This window comes from Bos taurus, chromosome 8, assembly GCF_002263795.3.
Source record: "Bos taurus isolate L1 Dominette 01449 registration number 42190680 breed Hereford chromosome 8, ARS-UCD2.0, whole genome shotgun sequence".
Taxonomy (NCBI): Eukaryota; Metazoa; Chordata; class Mammalia; order Artiodactyla; family Bovidae; genus Bos; species Bos taurus.
In genome coordinates this window covers 64,106,691-64,120,937 of record NC_037335.1, presented here as the reverse complement: position 1 = coordinate 64,120,937, position 14,247 = coordinate 64,106,691, and the positions used below count along the sequence as shown (strand labels likewise).

Genomic DNA, 14,247 nt, shown 5'->3' with positions numbered 1-14,247 from the left:
TTGCAAAACAAAGGAAAAAACAACAGAATTTAGCCAAAAGAGGGATGATAAATACTTTAGAAATCTGAGACTTGGTGAACCACAATTTAATGTTCTTGTCTTCTCTTGTCTGAAATGTTCATCTCTCCTGTCAAATAAAATATCAAAGAAAGCAGTTCAATTCTAATTAGAGTCTCCTGGAGAAGGCAATGGCAAACCACTTCAGTACTCTTGCCTGGAAAATTCCATGGACAGAGGAGCCTGGTAGGCTGCAGTCCATGGGGTCGTGAAGAGTCCGACACGACTTCACTTTCACTTTTCACTTTCATGCATTGGAGAAGGAAATGGCAACCCACTCCAGTGTTCTTGCTTGGAGAATCCAAGGGACAGCGGAGCCTGGTGGGCTGTCTGTGGGGTCGCACAGAGTCCTACACGACTGAAGCGACTTACCAGCAGCAGCAAAGAAATATAGCTGAACCAAACCAAGCACAGACAGAAAAGTCCAGCCAAAATGGAGAGGCGTTTATTACGTGTATATTGTCATAATGTTTCTACCCTTCGGAATCTGTGGGCTTCAAGCAGCTAGCGCTGACTTCTTTTAGAGGAGTACTTACTCTTTTAAGACTAAATTATGTGTATTTAAAAACTGGAGCTTTGGGGATGCGCTGTATTCAACCCAATAGCGTTTTCACACCTCAAAATTTAGAGTCCCAAGACTTAGCATTAGGAATACAGGTTTCAAATTGCTAGAAGCATTTTGGTTACTGAAGGACTCTAGTAGGGATTGGTTATTAAAAGGTAAGAGTCTGTTAAGGCTTGATGTTGCTTATCCTTTGGAGAATAGAAGACACAGCACAGAACTATGTTCTACAGAAGTATGCAGCATACAAAACGGTGGCAGAGTTATGATGCCTACACACCAGTCAATAGTGCCTAGGCCCTAGCAGTGGTTTAAAATGGTTCATATTTAAGTATTCCCACTTGCTCCATGGGAATTTGGGATTCCCTGGTGGCTCAGATGGTAAAGCATCTGCCTGCAATGTGGGGGACCTGGGTTCAATCCCTGGGTCAGGAAGATCCCCTGGAGAAGGAAATGGCAGCCCACTCCAGTATTGCTGCCTGGAAAATCCCATGGACGGAGGAGCCTGGTAGGCTACAGTCAATGGGGTCGCACAGAGTCAGACACGACTCAGCGACTTCACTCACTCTATTTGCTCCATGAAAATTTTTTTCCTAGTTCCAGGATCTCGAAGCTAAATTAGATGCAAGAACCCAACTGTTTAGAGCAGCTATTTCCTTAGGGCACACCATCTGTTTGCAATGCACAGCTAATTCTGAGTCTGTTGACCCTTTAAGAGTATCCCCTGACTCCTAAAACCCAATTTATTAAAACTCCCTCCTTCCCCTTCTCCTACCATACGGAAAGGGTAGGCTGCATCTAAAATCTAAGTGTTACATGAGAAATTTAAGTGTTATATGAGAAAGAGTGGAAAGGCCCGAACTAAAAGAATATTGATGAGGCCATGTTTGGGTTTTTTTTTGTTTTGTTTTGTTTTAAGGATAAGGTAGAAGAAACGATTGCAGTCTTGGGGAGAAAGATATATAAGAACAAATACTCAAGATTATAAACTAAAACAAGAAAGAAAAGAACAAAAGTTAAATTTACCATGCAAAGTGAGAAAGCGAAACAACAGAAAGAAGAAAAATAGAGGAAAGTCATACACAGTGCTAACTGTGCCAACTGGCTTGTTCGTTGGTGCGCACTTTCAAATCTGCAACGTTTGCAATTTAAGAAAGGAGGGAGAGTAAAGAAAAGAACAGGAATATGTGAGACAGACCTGTGGTTCTCACTCACTGAAGGATGTCAAGCAAAGGGCCTAGAATGTGCACGCCAGAGGAATCTGGTCCCCCGGTTGTTTTATTTCCTTTGGCTGTAGCAAGTACTGCTGATTTGTCTGTGTTCAGAGACACAGATATGTGGGGTGAGGAGATAATATAATTTTTTTTAGTCCCCCCCCAACATTATGAACATTTTCAAACATTCAGAAAAATTGACAGAAATGTGAACACCTCTATACTTACCATATAAATTCCATAACAACTATTTTGTTATATTAATTTTATCATTATTTATCCATCTATGCATCTATCTGTTAAGGGTCTGATTTGATAGTATTTAAAGAAATCTTCCCAGGTGGCTCAGTGGTAAAATATCTGCCTGCTAATGCAGGAGACACTGGAGACACAGGTTCAATACCTGGGTCAGGAAGACGAGTAGAAAATGGCAACCCACTCCAGTGTTCTTCCCTGGAAAATTCCATGGACAGAGGAGGAGTGTGGCAGGCTACAGTCCCTGGGGTCACAGAGGTGGACACAACTGAGCACGCACACCACACCAAAAAAACCTTCCACAAAGTTAGACATTAAAAAAAAAAAATCATTCTCCCTAATGGAGGCTTGAGTCAGAAAAGGGATGCTAAATGAAACTGCAAGTGAGGAGGGAGCTGGATTCCTGTTCAGTCGTTAGCTGAATTATTATCCTGAAATCATTTTGCTTATCCTGAAATGCCACATAATGTCTGAGCTTCAGTTTCCTCACTTACAGAGTTAGACAAAATGATAATCATGGTCTCATGGTCCTTCTTTAGTCTAAAACTTCTACGATTCTATGAAAAACAATTTTCTTAATAATAACTATCATTTACTCCATGTTTTCTAAGTGCCAGGAGGCATGCTCCAAGCTTAGGAGTACAATCTCAGTTAATCTTCACAGGTTCCTTACAATTGCTGAGACACCACACTCATGAAAACGATCACCTGTTTTAGCAACATGCAGCCAGCCCGGCCTACTTCCACTGCACTTCCTCTCCTCGTGCTCAGTGCTCTCTGACCAGCATCAACTGTGCCTGGTTCTGTGGAACCAGCTGGAACTAGCAATCAGAAATTAGCTCTCCTCATTGAGAAACATGAGCAAACTCTAACCCCTGCTCTGTAATTTTTCTCCAAATGTGAAGTGAGATAAAATAGCTAAAACTACATTAACTTGTTTATTTTGGTAAAATAATTACATATAATTATGTTGAAGGAAATCTACAATACACAATCTTGGTGTTTTTATTTAAATCTGTTGTACACTGAATAACAAAATTTAAATGTCAGTTTTTCAATTGGAGCAAGTACTCAAATCAACAGCCATGTGCTAAACAAAGAGACTCAATTAGAGCACATTATGGTTTGGTTTGGGAATGAATACATCTAGGAAAAAAAAATAGCCCCATACACATATTGTGTGTGTGCGCGCACACACGTGCATGTGTATAAATGAAAAGCCACTGTTACTGCTTTTATCTCTATATTCCTCTTCAGGTTTAACTATCTCTTTCATGTTCAATGGTCCCAAATATGTATATTAGTCCTCATTTCCAGTTAAAAAAAAAATTTGCTTTTTCCCATGGGAGCTATTTGTATTCCATATACTGAAAGATCTTACATGGGAGAAGTGTAACAGGACACCCGCTCAAGGTGTCCCAGAACTATAAATATACACTGTTATGTAATCAGTGAGGGTCACACCTAGGAAGTCTAGATGGAATGGTTATCCTAAGCAAGCGAACAAAAATAAGGAGGTTCAGCCTTCTTGGTTAAAACAAGGAAACACTGAAACAGACCTAAGTAACTCAGCAACTGCAGAATAAGCAAGGAAAGTGGTCTTCTCAAGTCATGGAAACTGATAAACCCAAATTCTTCCCTTTTTTCCCAGTGCCTCTTACACAAAGCCCTTTTGGGCCTCCCTGGTGGCTCAGCTGGTAAAGAATCCGCCTGCAGCACAGGAGACTAGGTTTGATTCCTGGATTGGGCAGATCCCCTGGAGAAGGGAATAGCTACCCACTCCAGTATTCTGGCCTGGAGAATTCCATGGACTGTATATAGTCCATGGGGTCGTTAAGAGTCAGACACAACTGAGCGACTTTCACTTTCTTATACAAAGACTTCTATAATAGATTCTGCTAAAGAGCATGGAGAAACTGTTTTCTCCAGTGAAATAATCACGTCTCTAACCAAAAAATGCAACTTATGGTAAAATGTGTCAGTATCTTTTTTTTTTTACATTTTTTACATTTTTTACATTTTTTACATTTTTACATGAATATTGAGGTTACTATACACCCAACACATGTAAGACCATGATCTCCAGGTAAGTGCAGTCTCTCCTAAAGGAAGTTATCATTCCTATAATTTATCACCCAGAAAGGAGGCAGCTCTTCAAACAAGAAACCCAAGCAAAGACACTCTGTGGCCCCTGCTGTCTTGGGCCTGTAGGAAGAGCGGTAAATATCTGGCTCTGTTCATTTGGTGGCAGTACTCAGACTCTGTCTGCCAAACGGAGACAGGCCCAAAGATAAGGATCTGAAGACAAAGTCTTCATAAACCAGGATGAACAGTTTTATGTTGCTTTCCATCCATTATCCTCTAGCTTTTGGGAAAGCTTGATTTAAACATTCCAGTCTTAAATCAGTCCTTCCACTGGAATTGCCTGATAGGCTACAGTCCATGGGGTCGCTAAGAGTCGGACACGACTGAGCAACTTCACTTTCACTTTTCACTTTCATGCACTGGAGAAGGAAATGGCAGCCCACTCCAGTGTTCTTGCCTGGAGAATCCCAGGGACAGGGGAGCCTGGTGGGCTGCCGTCTATGGGGTGGCACAGAGTCGGACACGACTGAAGTGACTTAGCAGCAGCAGCAGCAGCAGCAGCGTGTCCTTAAGAGTAGAGAAGAAAAATGGTAGCAGCAGCACTAAACTAAATGCTCCAGCATGTTAGAGAGGAAGGCTGAGAACAAGAGTCAGGGCTGCCAGATCCACGGAACTCTTACCACTTGAAGCTACTCCCTACTTTGCACTCTTCATATTTGGGAGCACTATTTTATTAATGAAGGTGGCAGCCTCCTCATGTGTTCTCAACTATAGGCAATGAGATCTATGTAAGCTCTCAGGTTCCCGTATGGCCCTCACGGCTAGAAAACTCAAAGCTAATTATTAGCTCTACTCCTAACACTTTCCTCAGGTGAAAAAGTTATGGTTAATTGTTCTCCTTATTTTCCCCTTTTACTTACTGGTTCTTATCTTTTTGATCACTAGCTTTGGTCTTACTGAATGTATTTTTATTTCAAGCTTCCTAAATCCTTTTATGGAAAATGGCCAGAGGACAAGCCAAGCACTGAATCAATTTTTCCCAAACAGTAAGCTACAAAAGGTGCTCATCTTGAAGTCATGAATGCTAGGGAAGTGGAGAGCCTGTACGCTGGCTAAAAACAGCACGGAAGCCTGGACTATAACTCTAAGTACAGAGTTCTGGAGTAGAAAAAGAGCTTGGATATACTCAATTCCATCCTCTCACATAATGCAAGAAATGTTTTCTACAACTTCTGGACAGGAGGTTTTCTCTGCCTACCACCTCTGCCTGAACATTTCCAGTGACAGGGAACGTAGTACCTTGTAATGTTTCACTTTATGACTGCTCCCCATTGATATAATGTCTTTTCTTATACTGAGTGAAATCTGCTTCTCCGTCTACCAGTTAATCATAACTCTTCATTACAGAGACATATATTTCCTCTTCCAAAAGACATTCCTCCGCTTATCTAAATGTATAATAAGTCTCATTTATTGAATATTTATCAGTATCAGGCTATCTGCCAGGTACTCTAAATATGGACCTGCAACCCAGGAGAACAATATAACATGAACTGAGCGAGGCTCCAGATCTAAGCTAGGAATTCAGGGTCAAAATACTTAAGGGGGTTTGGGGGGCATAAGAATCCACAAGAATGAGATGGAAGGCAAATGCTGATATCACTTCTCTCCCTAAGGTGCTCTCCCATTCCAACCATTTTTCAGTCTTTTATGGATTCCACCTACTGAACCATTTCACTTACCTATCCTATTTTCACCTCAAACTCAACATGCTCAAACCAGAATTCACTTCTCTTCAATCTTTCTCTCACCAAATTCCTTACTAGTTAAAGGAATTATCTAGATATAAAAACCCCTGGAATCACTTGTTTTTATATCATAGAGTCCTTCTAAAAACCAGTACTCCACCTTTTTACAATTAAGAGCTACTTCCTTAAATATTCAATAAATATTTACTGAGTGTCTATGATGCACCAGGCACTTTCTTTGCACTCGAGATAAACTGATGAACAAACCAAAAATAGCCACTTTCATGAAGCTTATATCCTAGTAGTTAGAAGGAAACAATAAACACAGTAAATTAGTAAGTATGATACATAAACAGTATTTTAGAAGGCAGTGTAAAAAAAAGAAAAAGAAAAGATAACGGCAGTTACGAAGTGTGGTCAGGGTTAGCCTCTTGGGGAAAAAGGTGACATGTGATCAAAAACATAGAAGAGGCGAGGGAGGAAGCCACACAGATACATGAGGGACAGTCATGCAAATGCCCTACTACCCACTCCTCCTATTTCTTTGAAATGTCACAAAGCCATTCCCAAGGTCATCATACCTACTCCAAAACTCCTAGGTAGCCACCCTGCTCCATTTCCTCTTTGGTATAATTAGACATTCTTTTTCCACATTAAATTATTAAAACCATCCACCTGATTTTCAAGGCTCATAATTCTCTTGAGCCTACCCATAATGTAAACATCATAAATTTCCATTCCTCCCCTTAAATTCTTGAAATTCAGCAGGCTCCTTCTTCACTCACATCATCTTCCCCTACCCAGGAGTGCTTTCCCTCTGCCCCTCATCCTGTCTAAACCGTCCCTGTCCTGAAAGGCCCGAGATCAAGTCCTATAACCTCTATAAAGCAGTCCCTGAAGTTCTATTACCGAATCTGGATTCATCATTATTACCCCAGCATCATACTCCTTGAAAGCAAGTGTGCCTCTTTTTCTGTATTTCCACTGTGTTGACCATTACTAAATATGTGCTTATTTTAAATGAGCTATTTCTTTTTCAAGTCGAAGTTCTGCCATCTTAAAAACATATTTATTAGTTTTGATAAACTACTAAAATGGAATGATTAAAGAATGTTTACATTATACAAAAAATGTATGGAGGGGGAAGAATAAGCCAAATGTTAATGATGGACAATGATAGCTTTTTTGTTTTCTCTGACTCAAATTTTCAGGTCTGTGCCTATGTTAATTTGAGAAGCATAAGAGTTTGCTATGAATATAAATAAATCAACACAAATAGTGAGTGATCAATTATCACTAGACTCACTGGAGAAATTAAAATTATCTATGTCAAAGACTGCAAGATCTGAGTAACCTGTAGTTTCAAAAAGGCGAACTGCAATAAAGACCAGGGAATCCCATAATAAAGACAAAGTGAAGCAAATTCTCATGGTTTAAAAAAAAAAATCCTTCCTGACACAGTGACCGTAACAAGGTATTTACTGTATATGAAAGCAGCAAGAGTCCACACTCTGAAAAGCTCAAATACAGGCTTCATTCATTAACACCATGACCTCAGTTTCCTGGTCTGTAAAATGGAAACACAGAAGCTCTATTTACCAACATTCATCAATACAAACTAAGTTCCAATCTGAGCAAAATGCAGACAACTCTGCCTACTCAGGCAGATGGAGTTAATGGTAATTAATGCACAATCATTTGAGTCTCAGTGGTTGGATTACTGTTAATCATTATCTGTTCCTTGTGAAGGGTCTTCCTTTTACAAATGTGTTTATGATTAAAATATGAATGACAAATGTTAACATCTTTGAAAAATATTTAAGAGAACTGAAAAGAATCCTGGCTTAAAACCAATGTCATCAAAATCTACAGTTATCTCCGGAACACTGGTCACTGGACTTGGGAACAAATGGACTTAAAAAGACTCTTCTGGAAATTAACTGGTACATAGTAAGTTTTTGTACTATTATATAGCTATCATCTATGGCTGGTTATGTGAATTAAATGAGACAAGGCAGGTAGAATTCCTGGCACATTCTTAAAATATGTTCCTTTCAGATTGATAAGATGATGCAAGGCCCACTAAACCTTTGAGAAATGTCAAAGCAACCTGTTTGTATATCCTGTAAGTCATAATTTAATTTATAAATCATTCTTTATAATGTTTATTGCTCTCAGATTGCCAAACTGAGAAAGCAGCTTTCAAAAGGCCAGATATGATCTATAAAACTGGACCCATAAAACCAATCAGGCTTACTCCTCTAGCATTTGAGAAAGTTTCTAAGGCAAAAAGCCTACAAGTCAATCAATCCTAAGTTCATACCAGAAAAAGGTAACCGTAAGAAACCTACTTGCACTATCTGGACTGAAACTGTACAGCTAAACCTGGATCTAATTCAGAGTAGCAGCAAATCTTAATATTTATGGAGACTCTTGGATTTGATACTGAGAAAATTACATTAAGAAAGGCATTAAATGTTACCTTAAGTATTGTAGTTAGGCTGGGTCAAGACCTACATTTTTAGAAGATCCCAAAAGTTTTCTTGAGCCAGTTTTATGGGACAAGGCACGAAAATTTCTAAGAAACATGCCAGTATCTGCCCTCAATTTCCAGAACCAGGAAGCAAAGATGTGACCCAATCACATGATATCAAACCACAGTCTGTCTGTTCAGAGAAAGTTGCATTATGCAATCCATGACCAAGAAAGAACAGCAAAAGGCATGAGGTTTTTTGACATGTGCAGAGGATTCTGTGGTTTGAAAAGACATGTTCTCACATCAAAAGGGCAATCCATTGGATACTGGCATTTTCAAAACCCACTTCATTAGACATGAACATATCTGATACAATACAGCACTACTATAAGAATGGTACTGAGTTCAGGTAATTGTTCCCATTAGGCCTAGGAGCTTTCATCTAAAGTCTTCACAGGAGCAGCCTTCCCCACAAGAAAATTGGTTTCCCTTTTGATTATTTTTAACATATCAGTTCCCCATTTAATTTCAACAACAAAGTAGATCCTGGCGTTTCAGTGGTTAAAACTCTGCACTTCCACTGCAGGCACGGGTTTAATCCCTGGTCAGGGAACTAAGATGCTGCAGGCCAAGTGGAAAAAAAAACAAAATAAAAATAAAACATATTTACAATGTATTACCCATTAAAAAATGTTATTTTTTTTTTTAAAAAAAGAGTTCATCTAAAATTCTAAACCTAACCACCATGTACTACACAAGGCATATACCCCACTTCAATTAACCCAAAATTTCTTCCAAATTAATAAGTCTACATTTCTCAATCAACAAACACTACACCAGGTCCTCTTTTTATTTTTTTCCAGCAGTATAAAAAAGATACTGACATTCTCTTGAGGACTTTATAACCTATAATTATTCCCCCTCTCTCCCACTTTCAGAATTCACTTTTCTTAAGCTCTGTGAAATTCAAGGTAACTTCACTTAGGAAAGTACTCCATTAACTCTGTTCCTCCCTGATCCAAGTCCTTCACATCTTAAAGTGCCATATAGGACACAAGATCCAGGATCAGAAAAATCAAAATTCCTGTTCTGGTTCTTCCCTATCCTGAAAAATTCACCTAACCCATGTTTTTCCATCTGTAAAGTGAATGACTTATGACTTTCAACATTCGAATGCCTAGCCCTAGTGGGTATCCTATTACATTATTCTCTCTTATTCCACTTATATTTCATTTCTGCTTCAGTCACATATTAGAGAATTTTTAGAATTGGGGAATAAATAACAGTGGTTAATATATCAAAACCCCACATTTTAGAATAAGGAAATTATAAATATAGAGTAATTTGCCAGCCAGACAATAAAAGCTTTTGCTTCCTGCCCTAGGGGAGTTGGGGGACACAGTTTACAAAGACAGAGTTTAACACTAATCACATCCCCCACTCTGCCTCAATGAATTCCAGCTACCCTTCAAAGTCAGTCCTGAAGTGTCCAGGAAGTCTCCCTCCCCCAGTCACTTCAGCCTAGACTACTCACTTCCCTCTTTGAATACTGATGCCTCTCTGCAGGGGTGATATTAAAAGTATTAACAACTAGCACCACAGTGGGATCAACCAATCAGAAAGGATGTCTGACCAATCAAAACACAGGTGGCCCAGTGGGAATTTCTGGCTGAACATCAGCCCTCCTATTAATAACAATACAAAACAGCAACCTCAAACTCTAATACCATTTTCTCATTCAATCTCCACAATCTCAAACTAGGCAAAGTAGGTATCATCCCCGTTTTCTGCATAACTAGAAGTTACATGACTTTTCTGATTATACACAGAATTCGCAATACTGTATAAACTGTACTTACATATAACAGTATAATTACTAAAGGAATACTCTAGTCAAATAGAATTCATTTAATCAACAAGTACTTAAATGGAACAGAATATAAAATATAGTGTTAGGTTCTAAGACCAAAAGGAAATTAAATGCATGACCCCTGCCCTCTGGGTACTTATAACATGTTCAAGAGAATATTTAAGTGACAGTGTAAGGTGGTAGAAACAGAAACACAAAGTGTAAGTTCTATGCAGTTCAGGCAAATAGTTCACAAACTAAACCAGTATAGGAAGTCAGGACTAAAAACTTCTCACACTCCCAACAGGGGCAAAATTAAATATGTAGTAAAAAGGCTGAAAAGTCAGGAGTGGGTGGGAAAACAGAAAACACTGGAATCGAGGGTTTGCAGTAGCAGGATGAGAGGTCTCTAGCTGGATACAGAAATGGCCCTAATCATAAACCTCAAGTTACTGCTCTAAGCACTGAATACAAATGGGAAATCTTGTAACCCCCTTGTGGGGATGGCTGAAGGTTAGCTTGGCAGCAGCCTACAGAAGAGCCTAGGTGAGAGAAACTCTGGAAAGCAAATGGATTTGAGGGATAATAGGCAGGACTAAACCTGATAGCTGCATATGAAGAAAGGAAGATACATTCAAGAGGCATTAATGTAAAGAATAGTTGGGCTTGGGCATGTTTTCCAAGAAAAAGCTACAAAATGACAGGAAGCTAAAGCATTCTCACATGGGAAATCTATGTAAACATAATGGTACTAAACTATGTACCAAGGACAAGGGACCAATTTCCCCAAAGAAATCTATGTTGGACAGAGCAGAAGGTGGGCAGAAAAATATAAAACTGATACCCAGACAATAAGGAACAACTGCAGACTCTTAAAAATGAAGGTCAAATTATTAAAAAAAAAAAAAAACTGTGTATTTATTTGGCTGCACTGGGTCTTAGCTGCAGCACATGGGATCTAGCTCCCTGACCAGGGATCAAACCCCAGACCCCTGCATTGGGAGTTCGGCGTCCCAGCCACTGAACCACCAGGGAAGTCCCTCAATTTATAAATTTTAAAAAGCATTTGAGCTTCTTCAGAAGGTATGAAAGGATGAATGGAAACATCAACGTAACCTAGGAGAGCAGGCAGACCAGCTGAGGTAGTCTAGACTTAAGGATAATAGCGCCTGGATCAGCTTTGTATTGTATGCATGCCAGTGTAGTCTGTAAGCTCCTCCAGGGCATGAACTGGGCAATGCTTTGTGTATACAGTAAGCTCAATTCTGTTATTTGAATACATGAACACTTTCTGTGCTAAGCTAAGTGGAAAAGAGTGAACTATGCTATTTGAGTTAATTAGTGGTGTGGAAATGTTACTTATGCTTGATGCATAATTATACTGATTCTCCTACCTATCCACATATCTCTCTTGCCCCTCTTCTCAGGCAATGTCAAAAATCCACTGTTTCCTCAAAGGTAGGCCTAGCCTAAAGGGACTATAAGAGTGTACTCGAAGGGAATTTCCTGGCAGTCCAGTGGTCAGGACTCCACGCTTCTACTGCAGGGGGAACCAAAATCCTGCATGTCATGCAGTGTGGCCAAAAAAAAAAAAAAAGTACTTGGAGTCAGAAAGAAGCCAAATTGTTTTTCTAATTTTGAGTACAAAAATCTAAAAACGAATATGGGCAATGCCAGACAGGTATATATACATTAAAGTGCATAGGTTTTGGAAACCCTGAAACCTTTGCTGCAAATCCTAAATCCAGCTTTTAGCAATTGAGTACTTATCCTCTCCACACCTGTTTTCTCTTCTGTAAAATGGAGCAAACGCCACCAGCCCTTAGGGTTTAGTTGTGAGGATCAGATAATGTACTTTGGTGTACTTTATGCATCTGTATCATAATAAGCTCTTAAAAGACAATAGCTATTAATAATAACTGGCACCCTAAGTCTTGAAATGTTTTTAAAACATTCTGTGTTCAATTAGAGAAATAAAAATGTATTCACTTCATTTTAGTTGCTTTCACTAAGGCCCTGCGTTTCAGTTTCTAGTAGTACAGTTAGAATGCTAACAAAGTTTTTCACTCCCCCTTCCATTGGGTAGGTGATGACCACATACCCCATCCTGATTTAATATTTTGGAAAACGTAACAAATACTGTCCCTCGAAAACCAGCTACACAGACAACCGATTCAAACTACTGTCACTCAAGAAATGCAATCTCTCTACCGATGTTCCTTCGAGGAAATAAAAGCATTTGATCAATTCAGAGTCATTTCCATTCAAACATTCCAAACCCTGCAGACTGAGCAAACGTTCAAGTTTCTACTACCAAAACAATCCGCAGCCTTCTGGTGAGTGGATTTCACTTCAGCGTTCCCCAGACGTACGAAAGAAGAAACATTCCACACATCTTAGTGCCTCCTTGTCCTCACACAAAGCTTCGCAGCAGCTCCTCTTCCAAAGCCACCCCCGGCTGGAGAAGCAGCCCCACTCGGCGGGGTCAAGCCGATGTCAAAGGCCAAGAAGGCCTCGCTGACCCCGAGGGTCTCTGCCACACACATCCCCTCCCACTGCTGGGGGAGGCCTGGAGGCTCAGAGCGCACATCCCGCCCTGGAAGCTTCCTCCGACCCCCTAACCCCGCCCGGGCCCCCCGGAGCCTGGAGGACCAACTCGCTCGGGGTGCGGTGCCTGGGACAACGCCACGCAGCGCCTCGCGGGAACCGGGGAGCAGCCCCAACTCTGCCGGTTTCGGCCAGCCTCAAACCCTCCGCCCCTCGGCCCGCGCCCACTCGCTCCCCAGAGGGCAGCCCCGGACCCCGGACGGCTTCGCCCGACGCCACCTCCCCGCGAAGAGCCAGCAGCCGCGGCGGCTGAGGGCTGCCGGGCACGTTCACCCGCGCTCAGATCCACGCCTCTGCCCCGCCTCCGCTGCCCGCCCGCGGCTCGCGAGGCGGCGGCCAGACCAGGAAAGCCCGGCCCGGGTGCCGCCACCTGCGCCCCCGGCCCGCGCCATGTTTGAGAAAGAGAAGGAGTGAGCCAGAGGCCGGGCCCGGCCCGCGCGCCCCGAAGCTTCCCGCCAGCCCTGCCGCGCCGCTACTCACGCGTTGCCTCCGGGACCAGCGTGGCCGCCGCCGCCAGCATGAGGAGGAACAGCCGGGGACGCGGAGTAGCGGCCGCTGCCTCCATAGTCCCGCCGCCACTGCCTGTGGCCCGGCCCGGCCCGGCCGCCGCCTTGCCTCAACAAGCCTCGCCTCGCCCCACCTCCCCTGCCGCGGCGGCGGCCTCGCTTCGGCCCTTTGTAACTGCTTGGGGGCTGCCAGTCCATTGGCTGCAGGGCTCCCGCCGGCCCCGCCTCCCCGCCGTCTGCGAACTGCCGAGCGGGACCCAACCCGAAACCCCGCCCACGGGCCCGCTGGGATGCCAATCCGGAGCCGCAGGCTCCGGGCTACTGGCCACGCCCCCAGACTCCCCCGGGGCTGAAGAGACAGACCCCTGCCCCAGTCGGAGCCGCTGGGAGCTAAAGGCCGGGTGGGGGCAGGGTCTAGCGAGCCTGGCACAGCCTTACCTCCAGCCACAGAGGGCGAGGGCTAGACGATGGGTGTGTCTGGGTGTGAGTCGGTTTCGGAAAAAGGCTGTGGCAGCTCGAAGCTCTATTCTTCTAGCCTTTTTTCTTCTCATTTAAGATCTGGTACTGAGCCTGACCCCAATTTACAGTCCTGCACCGTCAATCCCCCACACATTCACCCACATCCTTAGTATCATCGGGCAGGCTTCAACTTCCCCTCTCCAGATCCACGCCTCAACTTTCAACACCATCCCCCCACCCCAAGATCCTACCTCAGCTTTTCAGATACGACCCAGTCTCCTGTTTTCCTCCCACTGTCATTGTCCACCCCCAAACCTAGATTACCCTCACCCCGCAAAACAAAAAAAAGAAAAATCTAAAGAAAGTCCCCAAATCCTGGCGTCAGGTCCCCGCCTCAGACACAGATCCCGAGCTCAGACACACCCCCGA

General features: G+C 42.5%; 1 protein-coding gene across 2 annotated transcripts in view; it reads right to left on the bottom strand.

Annotated features, from left to right (window-relative positions):
* TGFBR1 (transforming growth factor beta receptor 1) overlaps window positions 1–13,505 on the bottom strand; it is a 75,426-nt gene extending 61,921 nt beyond the window's left edge. The window contains exon 1 of one of the 2 annotated variants that reach the window (XM_005210201.5): window positions 13,334–13,505. In XM_005210201.5, coding sequence (XP_005210258.1) covers window positions 13,334–13,418 — 85 coding nt within the window. In that variant the 5' untranslated portion in view covers window positions 13,419–13,505. 2 annotated transcript variants of the gene reach the window in all.
* Window positions 13,506–14,247: the final 742 nt, after the last annotated feature.